At 40.5% G+C, this 25,787-nt stretch overlaps 1 protein-coding gene across 1 annotated transcript in view; it reads right to left on the bottom strand.

Annotated features, from left to right (window-relative positions):
• PLCXD2 (phosphatidylinositol specific phospholipase C X domain containing 2) overlaps positions 1-7,661 on the bottom strand; it is a 44,846-nt gene extending 37,185 nt beyond the window's left edge. Inside the window, exon 1 of the mRNA XM_060770645.2 lies at positions 7,122-7,661. Coding sequence (XP_060626628.2) covers positions 7,122-7,209 — 88 coding nt within the window. The 5' untranslated portion in view covers positions 7,210-7,661. The remainder of the gene's footprint in view (positions 1-7,121) is intronic.
• Between the last annotated feature and the right edge of the window lie 18,126 nt (positions 7,662-25,787).

The raw sequence follows: 25,787 nt of genomic DNA, 5'->3' as shown, positions 1-25,787 counted from the left end.
ATCAATCGTTCTGTTGAAGAGCCACATTCTCTGCTTGTTATGTGAACTGCAAGTGATAAACCTGACCAGCCGAATGCCAACTCGTGCCTCACTGAGGATTTGCCAGTTCTGGATGATGACCAGGCATTAGCATTGCTGCAGAGCAATGACTCATCTTGTCTGGTATCCAGTCTCTGGTGGAAACCAACCATGGAGGCTTATTAGAAAAGGTCACCTCTCCTCAACAGGGAACCTATATTTGTTATAGTGCATTATCGGTGTGGGTTGTGGTGGAGAATGTTGACTGACCTCAGCTAGTGATCAGCTTACACCCAAAAGCCATAAAAGTTTCTGAACATTTTATCTGACTAAGCCAGGCTCATTTACAGTATTCTCAACAACTTTTCTACATATTTTAAGGAGTGGTAAGGCACACTTTTAAAGGGATTGGACAGGGGAATTAATAGGACAGCATCCACATGTGCCCAAATGAGATACATACTCTTTTGGGGGGTTTCAGATTGGTAGCAGGAATCACAGGAAAAGGCTTTAGGGTAAAGCATGGACTTTGATACTGGTGCTGAGACTTAGAGTCTTTCTGATATAACCTAGTATGTGAGTGTATCAAATCCTTCACACAAAGCCTCACGACTGCATTTTTACTATCTCCAACCCTGACTGGGAAATTGGCATGGGACTTATAAAGGGACCAGATCCACAAAACCGGCAGACACACGATCCACGTACAAGTTTAAGATTACATGCACAAAAGCCAGCATTGGTAGGTTATATTCTCATGGTTAATTAACAGCATTTTGTCTGGGATAACTTATGCTCTCTCAAGACAGCACAGGTAGCTTCTGTTATAGGGGCTCAAGGTACGCACTAGCTGATCTAGCTAAACAGGCAGTAAAGGTGGGTTTCAACTTGTCTCACAATACACAAAGGAACAATCAGAGAAAAACGTTAGTTGGAACCAATTTATCTGCTTTTCAACATGTACATTTTAATTATTATGAGTCTCTCTTACAATTAAATTGTCAGTGACAGTTTTTATTAATTATACACATTGAAAATGACCCAAGCTCAAGAGAATACACGAAAAAGGTTCATTCTAAAGCATCTCCGGGTAGGGATTAGAATGTCCAATTATGAAACACTGAGGAGCTGATGCAGAACATGTAGACCTCTTTAGCCATGTTGGACTGCATTTTCCATCACTCCCCTATACTGGCTGGGTCTGATAAAAGTGGAATTTGAACAACATATGGAAGACACCAGTTAGTTTATTTGACTCATAGAATCATAGACTTGGAAAAGACCTCTTGGCTATCCAGTCCAACCCTTTGCCAAGAAGTAGGAAACTCACACTAAAAGCACCCCCGATAGACAGCCATTCAGTCTCTGTTTAAAAGCCTCCAAAGAAGAAGTCTCCACCACACTTCAGAGTAGAGAGTTCCACTCTGAACAGCTCTCACAGTTAAGAAGTTCTGCCTAATGTTCAGGTGGAATCTCCTTTTCCATGGAACAGAGTATCCAACAACTTGAGGACCGTATGAAGACCTTTAAGGACATTAAGGAACTCGACCTCTTTTTGAATACTGCACAACAAGCTGTTCTAGATACACAACCCACATCACACCAACACAAACATGATAGGGAAGCTTTTGGGGAGATCATTTCAAATTTGAACAACCCCCAGTTTTGGAAGAATGATGTTATAATCAAATTAAACCAGCTTTTTATGTTCCTCACTTTCTGCAAGAATTTAGGAAACTTGTATTTTAAAAAACTTCAACCTCCAGAATACCTTTGCCATATTGGCTGAAAGATTATGGAAACTTTAGACTCAAGAGGTAAATTCTCCAAGCTCTAATCTTGCAAGTAAGCACGAAGGAGATGACCTGCAGGTTTTCTCCACATTCTGATTAATCTTAGTCTTCTTCTCCCTTTCTAGACATCTTTTGTTTAGTTTTCAGGAGGCAATAACTGAAAGATTGTGCTGTGCATTAGCATTCTGGGCCAAATTCTTTATTTCCTCTTGCCAGAAGACATGATAAAATATGTTACAAAAATGTTTGCAATGTTTTATTTACAAAATGCATAAGCCATCTTTCAATAGTATTTTCCCGAGGCAGCACAATATAAAATGAAGGATACACACACACACACACACACACGAGGGTGGGTCAAAAAGTAATGCCTCCATCACTCTAACTTTTGTTTCTTTTTCAGCTATTGGTCTATCTATACATAAGATAGAGGGAACCTTATCTACTGATATAATCTTTTCTTTTTCCAACTGGCTGATTAGAACCATGAATCTGAAGCTAAAAGAAAGAGTTGTCATTGAATTTCTGGCAAAGGAAAGTTGTGCACCTAGGGAAATCCATAGTCTCTTGAAGAATGTTTATGATTTGGCCCCTTCTGACTTTTACCTGTTTAGACCTCTGAAAGACAACTTACGTGGTTTCAGATTCAATTGCCTGAGTGACATTCAAACAGCTTTAAATCATGGGTTACATAGCAAAACCCTGATTTTTTCCAATATAGTTTTGATGCCTGGGTTATTTATTTATTTATTTATTTATTTATTTATTTATTTACTGCATTTCTATGCCGCCTTTCTCAGCCTGAGGGCAACTCAAGGCGGCTTACACTGGCACGATGCGATGCCACAATTAACATAAACAAGATTAAAACAAAATTAAAAACAATTAACACACATTTTAAAAACTCTGTAAAAGCATTAAAAGCATAAAACACCAGTAACTTCCTATTAGCTCATTTCCCAAAGACATTGTCAAGCCGTTCTATGTTCATTCTTTCCTGGGTTCCATATGCATTACACCACATTTTCAAAGGATTGTTCAAAAAGCCAGGTTTTTATTTTTTTTCAGAATGTCAGTAGGGAAGGGGCCAATCTAATATCCCTAGGGAGGGAGTAACATTGCCAAGGAGCCACCACTGAGAAGGCCCTGTCTTTCATCCCCGTCAGGAGCACCTGTGACGAAGACGGGATTGAGAGAAGGGTCTCCACAGAAGATCTTAAATGGTTCATAGGGAGAGATATGTTTGGACAGGTAAGCCGGAACCATTTAGGGCTTTATAGGTTAAAGCCAGCACTTTGAATTGTGCCCAGTAGCAAATTGGCAGCCAATGGAGATGGCACAACAGAGGAGTTGTGTACTCCCTGAGCACTGCTCCTGTTAGCAACCTGGCTGCTGCACACTGGACCATCTGAAGCTTCCAAACAGTCTTCAAAGGTAACCCCACGTAGTCTATATGGGATGTAACCAGAGCCTTTAACCAGAGGGTTAAACAGTGCAAATATGTCCAAATTGATGGTGACTATGTTGAACGGTAGTTTTGTGTAGAGGATAGTTCAGGCTATGATTTGTAGCAACTTCTGCTGTTATATGTTCATTCATAATGTCTTTATAACACAGGAGGCAACACTTTTTGACCCACATACACACACAATGGATAAGTATCTTAATGCTTTTAAATAGAATTGATAACAGCAATTCTCTGTGTGTTCACGCAGCCACGATTTGCCCTACTTTAGTAAAATAATCTGAGAGTTTGATTTCCCTCATGAATACTTTACTTCATAATAGTATGATCAAGGTTTAGTCCTCATTGAACTATTAAACTTACTGGGTGACCTTTGGCCAGCCATTCTCTTATACTGACATATTGCAGAAAGCCAAGGGAGGAAAGACAGGAAATAAATGTAACTAATAAGTAAATAAGATCACAACGGCCATATAGTAATTATTTAAAGCTCTATAACAGATGTCAGTGCAACTCTGCAAGTTGTATTAGTATTATTATTCCACCCAGGGTAGAGCTTGAGAAAGAGGATGGAGGCAGGAAGAAAGTTACTTATTGAAGGCTCCAGGGTGAATTCATTTAGTCTACAGTCTGGAGTGCTGAGATGAGCCACAGCACTAAACACTACCTATAAATATTATCAGAGCTAATAAATCTTATCCAGGTTACACTTTGACAGATAACATATAACATATGCAGCATAAGGCATGCAGCATGAGTCAGATAGGTACAGTTCTCATGCCTTTATTTCCCCGTATAGAAAAAGGAACTCATTTTGCATGTGGAGTACAATAATGCAAATATTTTTCTCTATCTTTCTTTTGTAATTGTCTGAACCTAATACAAGTGAAGCATTAAATACTGTAGGCGATGTCCAATTATTATTTCCAGTTAGGGTGAAAGTGAAAGCTAGTGTAGGGTAGTAGTTGGAGCATTGGAGACCAGGGATCCCCACTCAGCCATTGATGGCCTTGGGCAAGTCCCACTCTCTCAGCCTCAAAAGAAGGCAAACACATACCTTGTCAGAACAAATCCTGCCAAGAAAACCCCATGATATGGCTGATGTGATGGCACATGTCATCACCACCAGTAGTAGAAACAACTATAATAACGAATTGTCGACAGCTTTCATGGGCGGAATCACTGGGTTGCTGTGAGTTTTCTGGGCTGTAAGGCCATGTTCCAGAAGCATTCTCTCCTGGTGTTTCATCCACATCTATGGTAGGCATCTTCAGAGGTTGAAGGGTCTGTGGGAAACTAGGTTTATATATATGTGGAATGTCCAGGGTGGCAGAAAGAACTCTTGTCTGCTTGTGGCAAGTGTGAATGTTGCAAATGGCTATTCAATGGTAATCAAGGTGGTCATTTCCAACATTCACACTTGCCTCAAGCAGACAAGAGTTCTTTCATCCACCCTGGACATTTCACAGATATATAAACCTCACTTGACTAGTGATGCAATGGGTTAAACCCTTGTGCTGGGAGGACTGAAGACCAACAGGTGAGAGCATGGATGAGCTCTGTCAGCTCCAGCTCCCCATGTGGGAACATGAGAGAAGCCTCCCACAAGGATTGTAAAATATCAAAACATCCAGGCATGCTCTGGGCAACGTTCTTGCAGATGGCCAATTCTCTCACACCAGAAGAAACTTGCAGTTTCGCAAGCTGCTTCTAACATGAAAAAAAAACATTCCTAGTTTCCAGCAGACCTCATAACCTCCGAGGATGCCTGCCATTGATGTAGGCAAAACGTCAGGACAGAATGCTTCTGAACATGGCCATACAGCCCAGAAAACCCACAGTAATCCAAGAATAATAACATTTATTTGCTTCTTACCTGGCTCTTCTAATGGACCAATAAGTTAAAATACAACATATGCCACCAGTTAAAACCACATAACAAGGATAGAAATGCTGACTATGTGGGGTTTAAGTGCTGACTTAAACAATCATCCCATTGTTTCAATGGACTTGCTCTAGTTGGGAATAAAACTGGATTTAGTCCAATGATATCAAGATAAAAAGACCTTCACAAATAATGATAATGATGATCATGGTGATGATACTAATAATAATAACAACTGAGTTGACTGGGTAGTGTGACATATTTTCTCAAGGTAGTGAACAAAGCCAGAAAATCAGGACACAGTGAAAGTGGATGAATGATCTTGTTAGAATAATTTAAACAAACCCAATGCTTTTGAATTGATTTATTTGCATTATTCATGGAACCTAAGCATATGATCCAACCACTGGAATAATTCCAGTGCTTTAAAGAGCCTGAGTAGCATCACAGTTTCACTGTTGGAGGATGACTCTAGAAACTGCAGCTTGAATCTCTGCTCCACCACTAAAGACATTGTTGGTGCTAGGTGAGTCTCACCTTTGGAGCTCCAGGAAACCTAGTGATAATGGCATTGGGGTGCAGCTACACCAGGTATGGGCAAACTTGGGCCCTCCAGTGTTTTGGTCCTCAACTCCCACCATTCCTAATACCCTCAGGCCCTTTTCTTTTCCCTCTCAGCCACTTAAGCAGCTGAGGGGAAAAAGGATGGGGCCAGAGGCTATTAGGAATGCTAGGAGTTGACGTCCAGAACACCTGGAGGGCCCAAATTAGCCCATACCTGGTATAGTTGAAGCCCTGGAGAAGACTTGGATTGATTAGGCTAAGCATACGAGAAGCTTGGCCTCTCACTGAACATCGAGAATCATAGAATCACAGGGAGTTGTTCTAATCCAGTGGTTCTCAACTTTCTTATGCAGTTCCTCATGTTGTGGTGACCCCCAACCATAATACTATGTCGATGCTACTTCCTAACTGTAATTTTGCTACTGTTATAGAAACATAGAATCATAGAGTTGAAAGAGACCTCGTGGGCCATCCAGTCCAACCCCCTGCCAAGAAGCAGGAAAATTGCATTCAAAGCACCCCATCCAGCCTCTGTTTAAAAGCCTATGATTCATTATTTTGGCCTGCATCAATAGGAGTATAGTGTCTACATCCAGGGAAGTCATGCTACCCCTCTATTCTGCCTTAGTTAGACCACACCTGGAATACTTTGTCCAATTCTGAACACCACAATTGAAGAGAAATGTTGACAAGCTGGAATGTGTCCAGAGGAGGGCGACTAAAATGATCAAAGGTCTGAACAAGCCCTATGAGGAGCGTCTTAAAGAGCTGGGCATATTTAGCCTGAAGAAGAGAAGACTGAGAGGAGACATTATGAGGGCCATGTATAAATATGTGAGGGGAAGTCATAGGGAGGAGGAAGCAAGCTTGTTTTCTGTTGCCCTGGAGACTAGGACGCGGAGCAATGTCTTTAAACTACAAGAAAGGAGATTCCATCTGAACATGAGGAAGAACTTCCTGACTGTGAGAGCTGTTCAGCAGTGGAACTCTCTGCCCTGAAGTGCCCCGAAGTGCGGTAGAGGCCCCTTCTTTGGAAACTTTTAAGCAGAGGCTGGATGGCCATCTTTTGTGGGTGCTTTGAATGCAATTTTCCTGCTTCTTGGCAGGGGGTTAGACTGGATGGCCCACGAGGTCTCTTCCAACTTTATGATTCTATGTTTCTATAACAGTAGCAAAATTACAGTTAGGAAGTAGCATCGACATAGTATTATGGTTGGGAGTCACCACAACATGAGGAACTGCATGAAGAAAGTTGAGAGCCACTGGATTAGAACAACCCCCTGGAGATGCTTTCAACGCCGCAGAATAGAAAGAGAAGGCATGGGAGAAGATGGCAGAGGAAGGAAGGGAGGGAGGGAGGGAGGGAGGGAGGGGAGAGGGCTCAGCAGCTCCTTACCTGGGATGGCCAGGTTGGCCAGCGGCAGGGCGCTGAGGCTGGGCGGCAGGGAACCCATCCAGTCGGCGTGCTTGCCTTCGGCTGCCATCCTGGCTTCGCTTTCCGGCGCTGTGCTTCAGAGTGCTGCCCAGCCGCGTCTCCTCCGGGGAGGGCTCTCCCACTTGCACCGGCCCAAGCGGCCCCGTCCGGCGGGGATCATGCTCCAAAGAGACCGGCCAGCGCGGCGCCTCCTACCCTTCCTCTCCCGCAGCCTCTCTCGGTGCCCACGCTCTCCCTCTGCCTTGCTTTCTGATGCCCTCCCCGCCGAGCTCTTCTCGGCTCCAACTTCCCCGGCTCAAGTCGGGAGGCTCTTCTGCGCGGATGGAGGGAGCGCACCTGGCTGGCCAAAGAAGAAGAAGAGGAGGAGGAGGAGGCAGGAAGCGCCTCGCCTTTCCTCCTGCCTTTCAGCACCCGGCAAGCTCTCTCTCTCTCTCTCTTTCTCACTCAGTCACTCACGCACAGACACGCGAGGGATCAAGGAGAAGCAGCCTTGGCACGCTGATTGGCTGGCACCTCCTCGTGTCCCTCGTGCCAGGGCGGCTGGATGGGCAGCCAAGGAGTCTGGCAGGCTTCCCGCAGGGCACCGCTCGCCTGGACCAGGGCCAGCTGTCTCGCTTGCCTCCAAAGTATTTCCCCCCCCCCCCCTCTCTAATAGAGATAGATAGAGATTCTCTATCTATCTATCTACTTACCTACCTACCTACAGTATTTATCTATTTATTTCCTATATTTTTATCCCGCCCTTCTCACCCCCAAGGGGGGGACTCAGGATGCCGACATCATAAAAACAATCAACAATCAGCAATACATTAAAATATTAAAACAGTAATTAAACAGTAATTAAGCAACCTCTGAGGATGCTTGCCATAGATGCAGGCAAAACGTCAGGAGAAAATGCCTCTAGAACATGGCCATATAGCCCCAAAAAACCTACAACAAGCCAGTGATTCCAGCCATGAAAGCCTTCGACAGTAATTAAACAATTGTGTAAAAATACGCCTGTTAAGATCATAGTCCAAGGTCCAGCCCGGGTCAATTCATTGTCTTAAAACTTCTTTTGCTGTTATTACTGGTCAAACGCTTGGTCCCATAGCCAGGTCTTAAGTTTCCTTCTGAAGGACAGGAGGGAAGTGGCCAATCTGATGTCCCTAGGGAGGGAGTTCCACAGAGGGGGATCCACTGCAGAGAAGGCCCTGTCCCTCGTCCCCACCAGTCACATTTGCGATGGCGGTGGGATCAAGAGCAGGGTCTCTCCAGATGATCTTAAATTTTGTGATGGCCAGTAACAGGAGATATGTTCGGACAGCTGGGCCAGAACTGTTTAGGGCTTTAAATTCATCTGCCTACCTACCTATCTCTGTGTGATATTCTACACTGTAGAATTAATGCTGTTTGACAGATTTTTTAAGCCTACGAGGAGTGGCTTAAAGAGCTGGGCATGTTTAGCCTGAAGCAGGCCTGTAGCCAGGATTTTGCTTTGGGGGAAGCTGAGTTTGATTCGGGGGGGGGGGGGAGCTGAGTCTGAGTGAAAGAGGGTCTAGCCTAGCAAACCTTTTGTATCGTTACCCCAATACCCCCATGCATATGAGATATATTGAGCATGGTGATCAGGGCATAATGAGGGCCATGTATAAATATGTGAGGGGAGGTCATAGGCAGCAGGCTTGTTTTCTGCTGCCCTGGGCTTCAAACTACAGGAAAGGAGATTCCACCTGAATATTAGGAAGAACTCCCTAACTGTGAGAGCTGTTCAGTGGTGGAACTCTCTGCCCCAGTGGAGGCACCTTCTTTGGAGGCTTTATATCAGAGGCTGGATGACCATCTGCCAGGGGTGCTTTGAATGCGATGTTCCTGAATCTTGGCAGGGGGTTGGACTGGGTATCCCACGAGGTCTCTTCCAACTCTATAATTCTGTGATTCTATGACAAGGACTTTTGCATCTCTGCCCAACAATGCTAATTCCTCACCTAACTATAGTAGAGTCTCCCTTATCCAGCCTTCTCTCATCCAGCATTCTGTATTATCCAGTGCAGTCTTCCTCCCACCTGGATCCATAGCTATTTCAATGCATTGCAAGGTTTTGGTGCTAAATTTGTAAATACAGTAATTACTATATAATATTGCCGTGTACTGAACTGCTTTTTCTGTCAATTTATTGTAAAACATGATGCTTTGGTGCTTAATTTGTAAAATCATGACATAATTTGACATTGAATAGCCTTTTCCTTAATCCCTCCTTATTATCCAACATTTTCGCTTATCCAACGTTCTGCCAGCCCGTCTATGTTGGATAAGCAAGACTCTTCTGTATGTCTATGATTCCATAGCACTGAGGCATAGCAGTTAAAGCGGTGTCCCGCTGCATGAATCCTACAGTTTAAATGCACCCAGAGAGATAGAGAAAAAAGTATTTTCCCCCATATGCTTTTTATAGTGTGGGATACTACTACTACTACTAATAATAATAATAATAATATTTACTATTTACTATATTTATATACCATCTTTCTCACCCCTGAGGGGACTCAAGATAGTTTACAACATACCAATGGCAAAAATTCAATGGCAACGTACATGTAAAAAGAAAAATCATAATAATTAAACACTAACATATAACTATAAATTAAAACCATTAAACCATTAAAACATGAGTCATGCATAGCATTTAAACATTAAAACAAATGATTAAAATATCTTAATATAAATATTAACATCACATGATACAAAAATCGTACACCATAACCTTTCTGGTTGTCATTGCACATATTTGCTCATTGTTCTTTGCACTGGATTATTTGTATTGTATTTTTAGGTGCGAAGATTACTGCAGACGCAGACTGCAGCCAGGAAAATAGAAGACATTTACTTCTTGGGAGGAGAGCAATGGCCAATCTTGATAAAATAGTGAAGAGCAGAGACAACACATGGGCAACGAAGATCCACATAGTTAAAGTATTCCCCGTAGTAACCTATGCATGTGAGAGCTGGACCATAAGGAAGGTTGAGCAAAGGAAGATAAACACTTTTGAACTGTAGTGCTGGAGGCAAATTCTGAGAGTGCCTTGGACCACAAGAAGATCAAACCAGTCCATAGTCTAGGAAATAAAGCCCAACTGCTCATTGGAGAGAAGGATATTAGAGGCAAAGATGAAGTACATTGGCCACATAATGAGAAGACAGGAAAGCTTAGAGAAGACTAAAATACTTCTGGTCCCAAGGATTTCAGATAAGGGATAAGACTTCATGGATTCTGTACCCACAATTTTCCATGGCTTGAAAATGTTCTAAAGAAAATTTCCAAAAATCAAACTTTGATTCAGTCATTTTACATAAGGGACGCTATTTTATTACACCACAGATATTCTAGGACTTGAGTGTTCACAAATTTTGGTATCCACAGGGGATCCTGAAACCATATCAGATACCAAAGATCCAGTGTCCAACAACAAAAAAGCAACAAACATATTCTTTTTGTCTCTATCTCCTAAGTTTTTAGGCATCTTGAAGAGTCTCTCTCTCTCTTTTATGGTGATAAATCAAACTGAAAGGGAAATGAAAAGGTGGAACGGTTTTCCCCCCAACTCAATCAAAATCAGATTACCAAAAGCAAACAAGCATGTGGATGTATATGACAAAACTGTAAAACAAAATTGTTTTTCCATCGTTTGCTTACTGACATCAAGGTGTGTCAGGTGACCTTGAGTGAGTCACACCTTCTCAGTCTGTGATGTTCTGAAATAATAACACTCCAAGACAAAGGAAACACCCACAATAGAGAACACACATCAAAAAGTCAAACTGTTGAAAAAATGAAACATCTGGCCTTTTCTTGACTTGCTTTAGAAATGGGGGGAAAGCAAAAGAAAATAGAAATTTGAGTTCAATAGCGTATAAATACAATATCCTATTGCTTAGATCTTTCCTCCCCTATAAATTTCTTTGAAAATGGAGTATCTAAGGAATACCATTTATGTGTGTGTGTATTTCTGTTGGTGGTACTGCATCTTACAATCAATGGCATCTTAGAATCAAAGAAATACAATATATTTTAACATGATTTTTATTCCTAAAAGAAATAAAATTTCAGATACTGAAAGGAAAAAAGAAATGAAAAGAGAGAAAAAGAAGAGAATTAAAACATGGAAAGACATATAGGCAAAAAGAAAAGTCTCTTTCAACTTCCTTTTTGGAGGAAGTTGTGAAAACTAAAAATTATGAAGCCATTTTTTAAAGTCAAGAAGGAATTGACTATCTTTCAGAAGTGTCACCAGTAGCCAAAGTACAAATATCTGATTAATTCAATTTGTTGTTATAGGCATTTGAATCCAATTAATGGTACCGGTAAATATATTTGGCCCTTTCTTGACAAGATTTTTGACATTGCCATCTGAGGTTGAGAGAGTGTGACTTGCCCAATGCCCGTCAGGGGATTTTCATGGCTGAGCTGGGATTTTGGATCTTTGAGCCACGCAGAGTCCTTTGCCCAACACTCAAATGACTATACCAGAATTGTTAGGTGACAAAAAGTAATACATGTTAATTCTAAGGAACTATAAGACCCTTTCTGTTTATATCTGTTAATGTCTTTTACTTACAGATAATCTCTAATACGCTTTCCATATTTTAAAAAAAGGATGTCCAGAATTCACATACACTGTTTAATTATGTATCACCTGGCCAAGCCTCCTGCCATTCTGACTCATTGGGCAGCAACTGCTGTGAACAACACAGGTCTGTTATCTTGTCAATCAGGACACAGCAGACTGATATTTGCACGCGCGCATACACATATCCCCAGTGTGACAGTCAGAAGCAGGATCTCTGTTGCAATCCCTCATCACACTGAAGATCACTCATGGGAGACAGGTTGAAACGTCTGCTCTGTCAGTTGGCAGGAGAACAGACCCCTGTAGCTTGCAGTGGCTGATGCCTGTTAAACCAAGATTAGGAGACTAATTGATTTCTACATATTCCGTGCAGTGTTCCCTATACTATTGAATACATAAGGATAATTAGTATGAGTCAGTTATGGATATAGAGAACTAGCATGCTGTAGTGATTTGAGCGTTGGACTAGGACTCTGGGCCGCTAGAGTTCAAATCTCCACACAAACATGGAAACTCACTGGGTGACCTTAGGAAAGTCACACTTTCTCAACCTCAGAGGGCAGCAAAGGAAAAAACCTTCTGAACAAATGTTACCCCTCAAAAAACCATTATAGCTTCACTTTAGAATCACCAAAGTCATAAACGACTTAAAACACATAACAACAGCCATAATAATAATAATAATAATAATAATAATAATAATAATAATAATTTTATTTATATCCCCCCACCATCTCCCTAAAAGGACTTGGAGTGGCTTACAAAGCAACAAAGTACAACACAAACATATAAAATACAACAAAAAATGTCAAAAACAATAGGCAGCACCGAATAATATAAAATAACAACTTGCAGAAATAACAGAATACAACTCAAATTCAAATAAAAAATAACTGGTGATAATACAGCCACAAAACAGGCTAAAAATATCAACATTAAAATGACAGGGTAAAAGGATTGAATTGTAGGGGCTTGGTTGATTTCCCTGGGGAGGGCATTCCAAAGTTAGGAAGCCACAACCAAGAAGACTTTCTCCCTCATCCCCACCAACAGTGCTTATGAAGGAGGTGGGAATGAGAGGGTGGCCTCCCCTGCAGATCTTAGAGCCCACACAGGTTCATAGGAGGGGATGCAGTCATGTCGATAGGCTGTATAGGGCTTTGTAGGTGATAACCTGCACTTTGAATTGGGATCGCAAACTTACAGGCAAGCAGTGGAGCTGTTTTAGTAGGGGCATGATATGCTACCTATAGCTATCAGTAGCCTGGCTGCCAATCTTTGCACCAGTTGAAATTTTCGGGCTGTCTTCAAAGGAAGCCCCACATAGAGTGCATTGCAGTAATCCAGATGGTCTAAGGCATGGGCCACCATGGCCAAGTCTGGCTTTTTGAGGTACAGTTGCAGCTGGCACACAAGTTTTAACTGTGTGGAGGCCCTTCAAGCTACCACCGACACCTGAGCTTCAAGCATCAGCACTGAATCTAGGAGAACCCCCAGACTGTGGACATGTTTCTTCAGGAGGACTGTAACCCCATCAAGCACAGGTAGCCACCCAATACCCCGATCGGCCTTGCGACAGACCAGGAGAACTTCTGACTTGTCTGGATTTAGCTTCAGCTTGTTAGCCCTTATTCAGTCCATCACAGCTGCCAGACACTGGTCCAGGATCCAGGGAGCTTTCTTGGATTTAGGTGGAAAAAAGTAATAGAGTTGTGTGTCATCTGCATACAGATGACACCGAACTCCACAACTCTGGATGACTTCAACCAGAGGTTTCATGTAGATATTGAAATGCATGCGGAATAGAATCAAACTTTGTGGGATCCCACAGGTCAATGGCTAGGACTCTGAGCTGCTGTGCCCCAGCATCACCATCTGGGTACAATCCTGGGTACAATCTGTGCAGAGCATAGAAATGTAACTCGACATTTGTAAGTGCAATTGTGAATTCCAGCTTATATTGCTTGCATATTTAACTTAGCAGCAAGTTCCCACAGCAAAGTGAAGAAATGTCCACAGTACTATCAAAGTTACCATTCTGCCTTATTCATTTCCCTCCCCACTGGTAATCATTGACTATGTATGATTTTTTGAATTTTTTTTTAAAAGATAATTTTTATCATAACATCCTCAATTAAAAGTTGGCATCTGAAAAAATGTTACTATTCTGCACAACCCTTCCCATATTATTTATTTTATTGGCTCAATTGTAACAGATGATGATGACACAAAATCTAGTGCATTTTCCTGAATTTTCTTTGTATATGTTTTTTCAACATGTTTAATTTCTTAAAAATGCAAAATTATTGGATAATAATTTCTGAAAAAAATATATTATGCTTTTGTAGTACATAATATTTGCCTAACAAAAATAACAAGATAGAGGTGAAGGAACCATTTTTTTTTTTGTTTAAAAATCTTTTTAAAATCTTCAATGAACTCATTTCAGATGCCCTAGTTGTTTTATAAATCTTTGGTAACATGCTTCCATTCCTTTGCTGGAAAGTAGCTCAGATTGGAGCAGGACAAATCCTTTGAAATGTTCTTAGTGTCTGTGGTTGTATTTCTCTCGAAACAAATACAGACTTAAGGTATTTTGTGAATCCTTTTTACACCGATGCATGCAATAAAAGCTATCTTCAGTTTTATCTCTCTTCATCTCCAAACAGGAAATACATAGTAGGGTTGCAATGCAAAGTATGAGAATCCAAGCAAGTGAATGTCCACAGTTTATTTAGGTTATATAATGCAGTTTTTCTTATTGTAGGATTTGGACTGTATTAGTACACCAATTTGTTCTACACAGAATATGCTCAGCAGTGATTATGGACCAGGCTACTCATTGCACCAGTTATAACTGATTTTCTTGTTTTATTTTACTTTAAAAAATAAAACAGGTGAAGAACAACTCCTAATGTGGTCATGGAATGCAAAGTTGCATATATGTGCCTGTTGAGACATTTAATCCTTTTTCCTTTCATTTGATGAACAATCATCACAAACAGACTGCCAAGAATTAGTTCAAGACACGGTGAAAAATGTTCCCTTCACCAAGGAAGTTGTGTGGCCAGATGTGGCTGGGTGACTTTGAGTGGGAGATCAAGGGCCCTTCTACACAGCCCTATATCCCAGAACATCAAGGCAGAAAATCCCATAATATCTGCTTTGATCTGGGTTATCTGAGTCCACCCTCAGATAATGTGGGATTTTTGTCTTGATATTCTGGGATGTAAGGCTGTATGGAAGGGCAGCCAGTTGACTATTTGTTGTGGCGAGTAGGTGAGAACAAGGGAACATCTCTAGTACTTGGAGTATCTTAAAGCTTGGCTAAACCGGATGTGGGAGAACTTTGTGTGCTTCCACAGAGCCATTTACTCTGATTCAGGAAGTGGGCCAAATAAATCCAATTCTCTCTACACAGGCACCCTGGGAACCAGCTGGAAACTCACATGTAGTTCACAAAGCTTTAATGATGGAATCTATCCAAACCCAGGAGTATTTTTTCTTGGCCAACAAAGTAATCTCCCCTCTCTCAATCACTTCACTCAGGTTTAAGAAAATCACAACACATTGTATCTCTTACAGCTCTTCAGTGCAGGAGAGATAACAGAGGAATGAAGCCGGCTCACTATCCAAAGTTGGAACAGAAGCAAACAATGCTTTGGCCTAAACACAAGGCTGTCATGTAGTAGGGCCACTTTTCTTATGCTATGTGGATTGTGAAATGGTTTGTTCTATTTGTTTTGTTAGATTCAAATGAATATATTCATAACTATAGGTTAAAAGAAAGTTTCATTTTAGTTCCCTGTCAGTTGGTTCTGCTCATAAAAATGTAATTAACCTTATCATCCCCAATATTTGTAGATAATAGGTAGCTGTCCATTTTTTTAAGCTTATTTCCTTTAATACGGATGAAAAAAAATCTGTTGACTCTGCATCTCCCCAGTCCTCAGTGGCCCAAGAGTTACTCTATTAATGCCACTCACAGCTCATGTGACATGATGGGAATGGCATAACCAGCCACACATTTTCTCCTGCCAAACTCATCCTCCTGTTTGGGGGCAGAATACATTTCCATTTCTTCACATTTTTTCCACCCACCCACCGTCATGCATGAAATTAAATGTGCTAATACTGATATGCTGACATGCAAGTACAGTATCCTCACACATGGACCTTTAAAAAAGAACTGTAAAATTCAACCCAGGAAAGGACCACTTCATTCCAGGAATGCTCACCTCCCACCAATCTGTTATGTGCACTAATAACTCGCTTTAAATCTACAGCGAAGCAATGCTGCCTGGACGGTTGGCCATGTGACTAAAAATCTGGATTTTCTGTAGACCCTTGGGATAAAAAGCAAAGTTTTTTTTAAAAAAAAACATTCTAAATCCAAAGAACTCATTGCAAACAAATGATCATGGATGTTGTGTTTCAGGAACAGAGGTGAGTACAAGGTGAGTACAAAACCTTTTAAGTTCATTTTGACAACTTTAATTGTAGACATCAGTTACTACCTATGTTCATCTGCTATTTTAAAAATCTGAAGAAAACACTCTAATTTGGTAACATTGGATGAAGGGAGCTAATATAAAGACCGGAATTATCCATACAAAAGTGGTGGTGTGACTTGAAGCAAATTTCCTAATTAAGCGCCTCCTGTGAAGTTTGCCCGGCCATTGTAATGAAATCATAGCTTCAATTCACCTTGTCAAAGCACTCAGAAAATTCAGTCCTTTTATATGGTGCTTTGTTGCATTCTGGAAAACTATGCAGTGGCTTTCCACAATACTCCAAATCTTTGAGGTACTACTTTTGTCATCGTTACATGGATTACATAGTTTCATAGTCACTTCCAGAAAATCTCTCACATTCCTAATTCAGTAACCTGATCACAGGGGATCATTTTAAAATAAGTAGTAGGCATTATGCTTTGGAAGACAGCCCAGTCTCTGCATACTGAAGGGTACAAGTACTTGTCAAAACATCTCAGGGGTTTATTTTCACTGAGGCGTGAATGACTGTTATATCCACTACACAGGCAAGTTATGAAGCCATTTCAAACTTGGAGCGTTTAGCAGCAATTTATGCTATGCTGTTACTTAAGAATGGTTTCACAAGAGTACTCTTTTGTCCTCTCCAATGTGATCCATTTGAAACAGAGCTGTTTGTGGACTGCAAACTATAATGGGTTTCAACAGGTACCATGCTTCCACAAAGTGCTGTATTCTGTGGATCCACTTCATGATTTTTGATCCAGTGGTTTTTGAGTTATGTTGATCCCACAAACGAACATTACATTTTTATTTATATAGATATATTCTACTGATGCTTTTGTATGTGTAAATCTATCATGGTTTTAATCTTCTAGTAGCCCCCTTGAGTTCATAAATGAGCACATTGTGGAAGAGCCACGATATCCATAGCCTTTCTGTGCCCATGTTAGTGAAACAGAAATGCAGCTGGAAACAACTTCAGTTCCAGAATTGGAATAACTTTTCTGCCACTGTGGAAGAAGGAAAACCAAAGATTCTTCTAATTTCTCCTTTTTCCAGTGTATTGCTGAACACTGCCAGTTTGCCAGTATTGCTGAATGAGCACAACTAATAGTGCAGTGAGAGTAATAGCTGTTTTGTCTTCAGTGAGGAAGGTCTGTATATTGTCTGTGTTCCGGAGCACCTTCCCAGGGACCATTGGATTTCAATTTCAGTGTCCAAATTCACTGTGACAAAGAAACATCCAGAGGGAGAAATGTCTATAGCTGTAACCGTATGTGACTTTTCACTTAGAATAATAATAATAATAATAATAATAATAATAATAATAATAATCTTTATTTATACCCTGCCACCATCTCCCCGATGGGGACTCAGAGCAGCTTACATGAGGCCAAGCCCAAACAACAAATTACAACAGAGTAAAGCCGAAAACGCAACCGAAAATGCGAACAATAAGCAACAACATCATAATTACATAAAACATATGAATACATAACAATATAAAATTACAATAAGCACAAACACAATGACAATGGGCAGGCTACATGTAATGATTAAAAGAAAAAAATAATTAAAAATTAATTAAAAACTTGGGCGAGATAAAAGAGAAGCAGGTTATTTGCGGAGGAGGGCTCATTATAGCGGGGGTTGTGGAATCAAACTTTCCCATGAGGTGGGGGAACGTATATTCCAATGACAAAATGTTGAGACTAAGCAATAATGTGAGATTGTGTACCTATATATATATATCTTTGCCTTAGGTGAAATGCATTGGTGATCCTGACAAATAAGGGAATGTGCAATGAATGGGAAGATAGTATAGCACAATTCTCTACATCCAATGTGATTGAGTTATGTCATTACCATGCTGTGGGCAAATGATAAAAGTCAATGGTTTGCCTACAAAACTAAGCTGCTTCAGATGATGTAAGGAAGTAAAAAAACCCAACTTTTTCATATTTTATTACACATTACTCATCTACCTTTCAGAGGCAACTCACAAGACTGAAAATACTGCGTACTACCATTCTTTAATGTGTTGGGCTGAAAAATCAATGGCAAGAAAAGTTCCAATGTGACATTGTCTTTTGTTTGGCCTAACAAAGGTATCACTTCAAGAGGGACTTTAGAATTCCTTTCCATCCCCATTGCCACAAAGTTCAACACAGCTTCTCCTGCAATTTTAACGTGGAATACACTTGGTCCAGGTAATAATACACTGTTTTGATTCAAATTGGTTTAGGGAAAACATCTTAGCAAGAAGAATAGAACACAGGGAAAGATGGAACAAAACTGTTGTCTGTGTGCACATGTGCACATGCAGGATGAGTGTGCAAGTTCAGAAAATGTCAGGAACGTAGTAAGATGTCAGCTGTTATTAAGATGAAATCTCACCCAGCAGGCATAAAAAAAAATCAGTTGTTCCTAGTGGCATGCTATTTATGTTCAGCCTGTTTATGTTTCCTCCAATTTCACTCAACTTCCTGCTCTGGTACAGCTGTCAGTAAATCCATGGAATAGACAAATGCACTACAACTCATATTCTTAATATGTACACCTGTATGTTGATTTCTGTCTACTGTATTTTCATAAATGTAAACAAAAGAATTAAGAGATAGGAAGTCAGGGAGATTACAAGAACCTAGAGTTGGGTAGGTTTGTTTGGAAGGGCCTGAAAGTTGGAAGAAAACTTCCAAATTTGGGCTTCTGAAGCATTTTTGGACCATGCAGGAAGGAGGAGCGGGGAATCTGAATTTGATCCACTTACCTTTTTTCAGAAATATTCCATAATGTTTGAATGTCTCCCAAGGTTATTTTAATTTTCACAACTATTAAGCAACTTTGGTAAAGCCTAAAAGGTTTTAAAATCTCATGCTTACCCTTCCCCGGCGATGCAAGGTAGGGATGAGGTGGGCGTGGCTAAGCATAGCCATGGTTGTAATTTGTGATGGCCAGGCCCCCAATGGTAGAGATTGCAAAAGGCCCTGCTGTTAACCTACATTTCCCACACTGCTCCACTGCTCATTAGCCAAAATGGTTGAAGGACCCAAAAATACTATAGCTGTCTGTAGCAGTCTTCGTGTAAGTATAAAATAAACTGATTGAATCTACAAAGGGGTCTAAAGAAAGCAGCAAAACAATAAGCAAGTTTTGCAAAGCCAAGAGAACATAAACTGCTTAAAAACCAATCATTTTTTTACTTTGGCCTGATTACCATGAACAAGGCACTGGGGTAGCCAGCCACAGCCAGCCACAGCCAGCCAGCCCTTTATGTCAGTAAGTAATGATAAAATAAAATGATTGATTGCATCTGCAAATAAGAATAAATGGATGAGTCTGGAGGGTCCCCTCCAACTCAGCAGAGGAAGCAAATGGATGTTAGGAGAGTTTGGATGGTGCCTTTCTGCCCAGAAGACGGGGGGGGGGGGTGTCAATCTAGATGTCCCTTGATGAGGTCTGTACTATGATTTCTGTTCTCCACCAATTTAACACAGTTTGTGCCACACAAACAAAGTTTCTGGAGTAGAACAACTACTTTCAAAGTAAAGACCACCCAATGAAACAGGAAATAACCCTTTCAAACCAGGAACAGATTCTCTTTATTATTAAAAATGTTTTTAATAAAAATTTGGATAATTCAAAGGTTATGAAATTTGGTGAGATAACTGTGGTCCATGTGTTCTACCACTGTAACAAGTTTCATCAGGATTGTCTAAAAATGAGGGAGGGAAAATCCCCTGAAGTTTCCCCAGTGCCAGTGCTGGTTTTTTTTCCCCTACTGTGCATGCGTGTCTGCCATTAACGAAGCAATTCAGAAATTTCAGAAGTTTTGGAAAGTTTTGATTTTTTTTAAAAAGGACTTTAAAATGGAACCAACAGTGCCCCCTACATCCAAAATGGGTTTTGAACCATTTTTCTTTGATCAACCAAGCCTACAAGAACCATATACAATTGGTTGTTGTTTTCCTTTATATCATTTTTCTACTCTCTATAGTACTAACAAGTATTAGCTATGGTACCACTGCTGTTGTCTCCGAGAGATCCTTCAACAATTACCCCCCCCCCCCCCCATTTTGCCATATAATCTGGCTCTTCAGCAAAACCTGTGTTAGCATAGCATTTGACTCACAGGAACATGCAATTCCACTACCACCAAAAAGTAGTACTGGTATAAATCAAGAACTTGTACCGAAACCAATTCTCAATTTGGAAAAGAATCAGTGGGATAGCTAGGTGCAATGAAACTCAGTGGCTGATCATTGAATAATCACACATTCATTATTATATCTCAATCACACATTGAGATATAATTATTATATCTCAATGCATAATTATTATATGCCTTGCGATATAATTATTAGTAATAAAATGTGAGGTCAGTCATGTACCAAATAAGACCTATAAAATGATTGCCCTGTTGAAATGTCCCTGCAGGCAGGACTGTGTTGAGCATTGATACTTGTATTAAGAGATTCAGGGAAGTGAAATCCTAACCAGTTTCTGTCCCCAGTCCCAGAATGTCCCTTTAAAAGAAATGATATTTAAGTTCATCATGACAAACTTCTATTTTCAGTGGAACCTAGACAAATTACATGGTATACTCAAAGGTATGTTAGCCATAATAGCTAACTTCCAAAACTTAAAAAGGAAGTTTGAGCAATCAGACTGTAAGCACTGAGAGGCCTGAATACCTCCTATCCCTCTCTTTTCCCCTTGCTGTGTCTGAATAGTTCTGCTGCACATTCTAAAAGGGCTAGAAGGCTATCATTACACTAAACACATTCCTCAAATTATGAACAAGATAAGTTCTGTATGCTTGTTTTTATGTTGAATTTGTTTTTATGTTGAAGTCGGAACAGATACACTTTTGAAGTGTAACTCCATATATTTACATGTGTACACACACACACACACATGTATGCTTTGGATAGAATAGGGAAGGGTTAACACTCCTGTAGTGTTTGTTTTGCTGTCTGTGCCCTTGTTCAGAAGATTTCACCTCACTTTATGTCCCTGTGATAATTGGATTTTGAGAAATTTGGCTTATTGTGGAAACAAGGATTAGTGGAGATGCCTTTTCTCTATGAAAAGTCTTTCAGGGGTGAATTTCCCTTCCAAGAGGCAGATTTCTCTCACTTCCTGTTGTCTCACTCCCATTCTTAACTATGAGTCCTTTGTAAGTTGGATGTTTGTAACTAAGGGACTGCCTTTATATAAAAAGTTTAGGCCATGACACCATTTCTGGCTTTTTTGAAAATGGTGGCAGTAGCATGGTACTTTCTCATCTCTACAAAAGGACCTTCAACTTATCCATTGGTCATATCAAAATCCACAATTTTGGTCAAAAACCTGTCATAAACTAATAAATGACATTAATTTATGCATGAGTATATGCAGTTAAATATGTGTTCTGCCACTAAATTATCACATCTCATCTTTCAAATATCCCATGTTGTTCTAAACTGCTACAATCACATCCCAATTATTGATTGATATTTTAAAAATCAATAATAATAAACTATTATTATTTCAGTCGAGTGTGGCACATAGGCTAGCACATCATATTGTATAATGGATTCAGTATCCCAGGCTTGATAACATTTACTCAACCAGTTGAGAAAGAGGTGCAACAAACACTTGCTTGCAGACAAACATAACACCAGTGTGTAGTCTGATATATTATAGAGTCATTTCAGGTATGCCAGCTGTCTCTAAGTCTATAGTACTGTGCCTCAGTTTAATCCTGTGGTGAGCAAGTATCTGGAGGTTGGGATCATATCAGCTTGCATAGAGAGATGCGTCTACAATTACCTCCTGACATAACCACAAAACTTCTAACAGTTGGCAATTGTACTATTTGCTATCAAATGCATGGGTTTTTCAGGTACAATATAAAATTCCTTGACCTCCAAGTGAAATACAAAGCTTTGAGAAGGTTGGCTAGTGGTGGTGAATATGACCTCACATGCAGATATTGTCCACCTTTTGTCAAAAAGGATGCATTTAAAAATGATTTATTTACTTGGCTTACATTATGCCATTTATCTATACATTTTTAAAAAGCATACATTGCATATTAACATGTATAGCAGCTATTTATGTTCTGCATTCAGTTTGCATAGTAAGCATGTTCCAAATAAAAGAAAATTTGAAACTACAGAGCCATCTTCTGGTTCCCAGTGGCTACTGCACCACCACATTTATTTCTTTGTCCATTTACAATATTTTGAAACATTGAAAATGTATACAAAAAGTCCATGATTTCTTTTTAAAATGTAAGCATAAACAGTTCCATATAAAATGTAAATGTTTTGCAAGCAATTGTTATATTTCCCAAATCATGGTGCAAACACTGCCTTGAAAAAAAAAAGCAAATCCAGAATGCCAATTTTTCATTGCTTCCATGCCAGGAATGGGAGCTTTAATCTTTGCAATCTTGAGGAGGCTGGCGTGGCATGTTAACATCTGGGATATTTAAAAAGTAAGAGCCAATGTGACATCATGGTTTGAAATTGAGATTTTGACTCTGGAGACTTGGATTCAGTTCCCCACATAGCAATGAAAACCCAATAACTATCCTTGGGTGTGTTTCACACTCTCATCCCCAGAACTGCCATAAGTCAAAAATAATTTGAAGGAACATTACAAAAAAGTAATGTTCCTTGAAACAGGGGAATGGTGATCTCAAACAGGACAAATAGGAGATTTTCTTCCACATGGTGGCAGTCTCCCTGCTATCAATCGTAGCAGGTAAACAGTAAAAAACAGCACCATTTTGATGAAGTTCATCTAAATTTTGAAAACCCAATGGCACACAAACTTGATAAGTCATTTTGATAACTTTCTTCTTAGCAATGAACAATTTTGGCTACTTCTTTTTTGCTTTGAAAAAGTATTTGAAAGCTACAATTGTGAAGACAATTTGCAGTTTAGACCTTATTTTGTGCAAAATTTGTACATAGTATTTGTTGCATTGAAGACAGAATTACCTGCAATGAATTCAGTATTTTATGCGCAGACCATAATCTTTCTATGCAGTGATATTAGAAACAGAATTTTCTGCACAAAGAAATAATGTGTGAAATTTCACGTAGAGTAAGTCTTGACACAGGTCTAAGATTCTTCTTTCAGGGTTTCTCATTACTTGAGAAACATGATTTTGAAAATATTCAAATATTCTCTTCATCTCTACGAATGTCTGTGTGCGTGTGTGCATCTGTGTGTGTGCGCGCCAAAGAGAAGGTGACAAGGATACTGTGCACATGTTATTTATTTAGAAGCACAAGCATTTTTAACATTCCTCATTACAGGAAGCCTCTGCAGCCTATTGAAAATGTGAATTTTGTGGTCAGGTCAACAACAACTGAATGTGATAGAAGTTGAATGTCACCAGTTCAGGGATGGCCAGTAGCAGCCTGTAATGTCTACATCTCCCTCCTCACTATGCTGTTGTTCATTCGTTCAGTCGTCTCCGACTCTTCGTGACCTCATGGACCAGCCCACGCCAGAGCTCCCTGTCAGCTGTCACCACCCCCAGCTCCTTCAAGGTCAGTCCAGTCACTTCAAGGATGCCATCCATCCATCTTGCCCTTGGTCGGCCCCTCTTCCTTTTGCCTTCCACTTTCCCCAGCATAATTGTCTTCTCTAGGTTTTGCTGTCTCCTCATGATGTGGCCAAAGTACTTCAATTTTGTCTCTAGTATCCTTCCCTCCAGTGAGCAGCCGGGGTTTATTTCCTGGAGGATGGACTGGTTGGATCTTCTCGCAGTCCAAGGCACTCTCAGAACTTTCCTCCAGCACCACAGCTCAAAAGCATCGATCTTCCTTCGCTCAGCCTTCCCTAAGGTCCAGCTCTCACATCCGTAGGTGACTACAGGGAATACCATGGCTTTGACTAGGCGGATCTTTGTTGCCAGTCTGATGTCTCTACTCTTTACTATTTTATCAAGACTGGACATTGCTCTCCTCCCAAGAAGTAAGTGTCTTCTGATTTCCTGGCCACAGTCTGCATCTGCAGTAATCTTTGCGCCTAGAAATACAAAGTCTGTCACGGCCTCCACATTTTCTCCCTCTATTTTCCAATTGTCAATCATTCTTGTTGCCATAATCTTGGGTTTTTTTATGTTTAGCTGCAACCCAGCTTTTGCGCTTTCTTCTTTCACCTTGATTAGAAGGCTCCTCAGCTCCTCCTCACTTTCGGCCATCAGAGTGGTGTCATCTGCATATCTGAGGTTGTTAATGTTTCTTCCAGCAATTTTCACCCCAGCTTTGCATTCATCAAGCCCCGCACATCGCATGATGTGTTCTGCATACAAGTTAAAAAGGTTGGGTGAGAGTATGCAGCCTTGCCGTACGCCTTTCCCAATCTTGAACCATTCTGTTGTTCCGTGGTCAGTTCTGACTGTTGCTACTTGGTCCTTGTACAGATTTCTCAGGAGAGAGACAAGGTGGCTTGGTATGCCCATCCCACCAAGAACTTGCCACAATTTATTATGATCCACACAGTCAAAAGCTTTAGAATAGTCAATGAAGCAGAAGTAGATGTTTTTCTGAAACTCCCTGCCTTTCTCCATTAACCAGCGGATATTGGCAATCTGGTCTCTTGTTCCTCTGCCTTTTCTAAACCCAGCTTGAACATCTGGCAACTCTCGCTCCATGTATTGCTGGAGTCTTCCTTGCAGGATCTTGAGCATTACCTTACTGGCATGGGAAATAAGGGCCACTGTACGGAAGTTTGAGCAGTCTTTCGCATTTCCCTTTTTTGGTATGGGGATATAAGTTGATTTTTTCCAGTCTGATGGCCATTCTTGTGTTTTCCATATTTGCTGGCATATGGCATGCATCACCTTGACAGCATCATCTTTTAAGATTTTAAACAGTTCAGCTGGGATCCCGTCGTCTCCTGCTGCCTTGTTGTTAGAAATGCTTCTTAAGGCCCATTCAACCCCACTCCTCAGGATGTCTGGTTCTAATTCATTCACCACACCGTCAAAGCTATCCTCGATATTATTATCCTTCCTATACAGATCTTCTGTATAGTCTCGCCACCTTCTCTTGATCTCTTCAGCTTCTGTTAGGTCCCTGCAATCTTTGTTTCTTATCATACCAATTTTTGCCTGAAATTTACCTCCAATGCTTCTAATTTTCTGGAAGAGGTCTCTTGTCCTTCCTATTCTGTTGTCTTCTTCCACTTCCATGCATTGCTTATTTAAAAATAGTTCCTTATCTCTTCTGACTAACCTCTGGAATTGCGCATTTAACTGGGCATATCTCCCCTTATCACTGTTTCCTTTTGCTTTCCTCCTTTCTTGGGCTACTTCCAGTGTCTCAGCAGACAACCATTTTGCCTTCTTGGTTTTCTTTTTCTTTGGGACGTACTTTGTTGCCGCCTCCTGAACAATGTCTCGGACTTCTGTCCATAGTTCTTCTGCGACTCTGTTTACTAAATCTAGTCCTTCAAATCTGTTCTTCACTTCCACTGTATATTCGCTAGGAATGTTAGTGAGATCGTATCTAACTGAT

Source organism: Anolis sagrei, chromosome 3 (genome assembly GCF_037176765.1).
Source record: "Anolis sagrei isolate rAnoSag1 chromosome 3, rAnoSag1.mat, whole genome shotgun sequence".
NCBI classification, from domain to species: domain Eukaryota; kingdom Metazoa; phylum Chordata; class Lepidosauria; order Squamata; family Dactyloidae; genus Anolis; species Anolis sagrei.
Note: the sequence above shows the minus strand (reverse complement) of the source record. Positions and strands in the feature narration are given on the sequence as shown.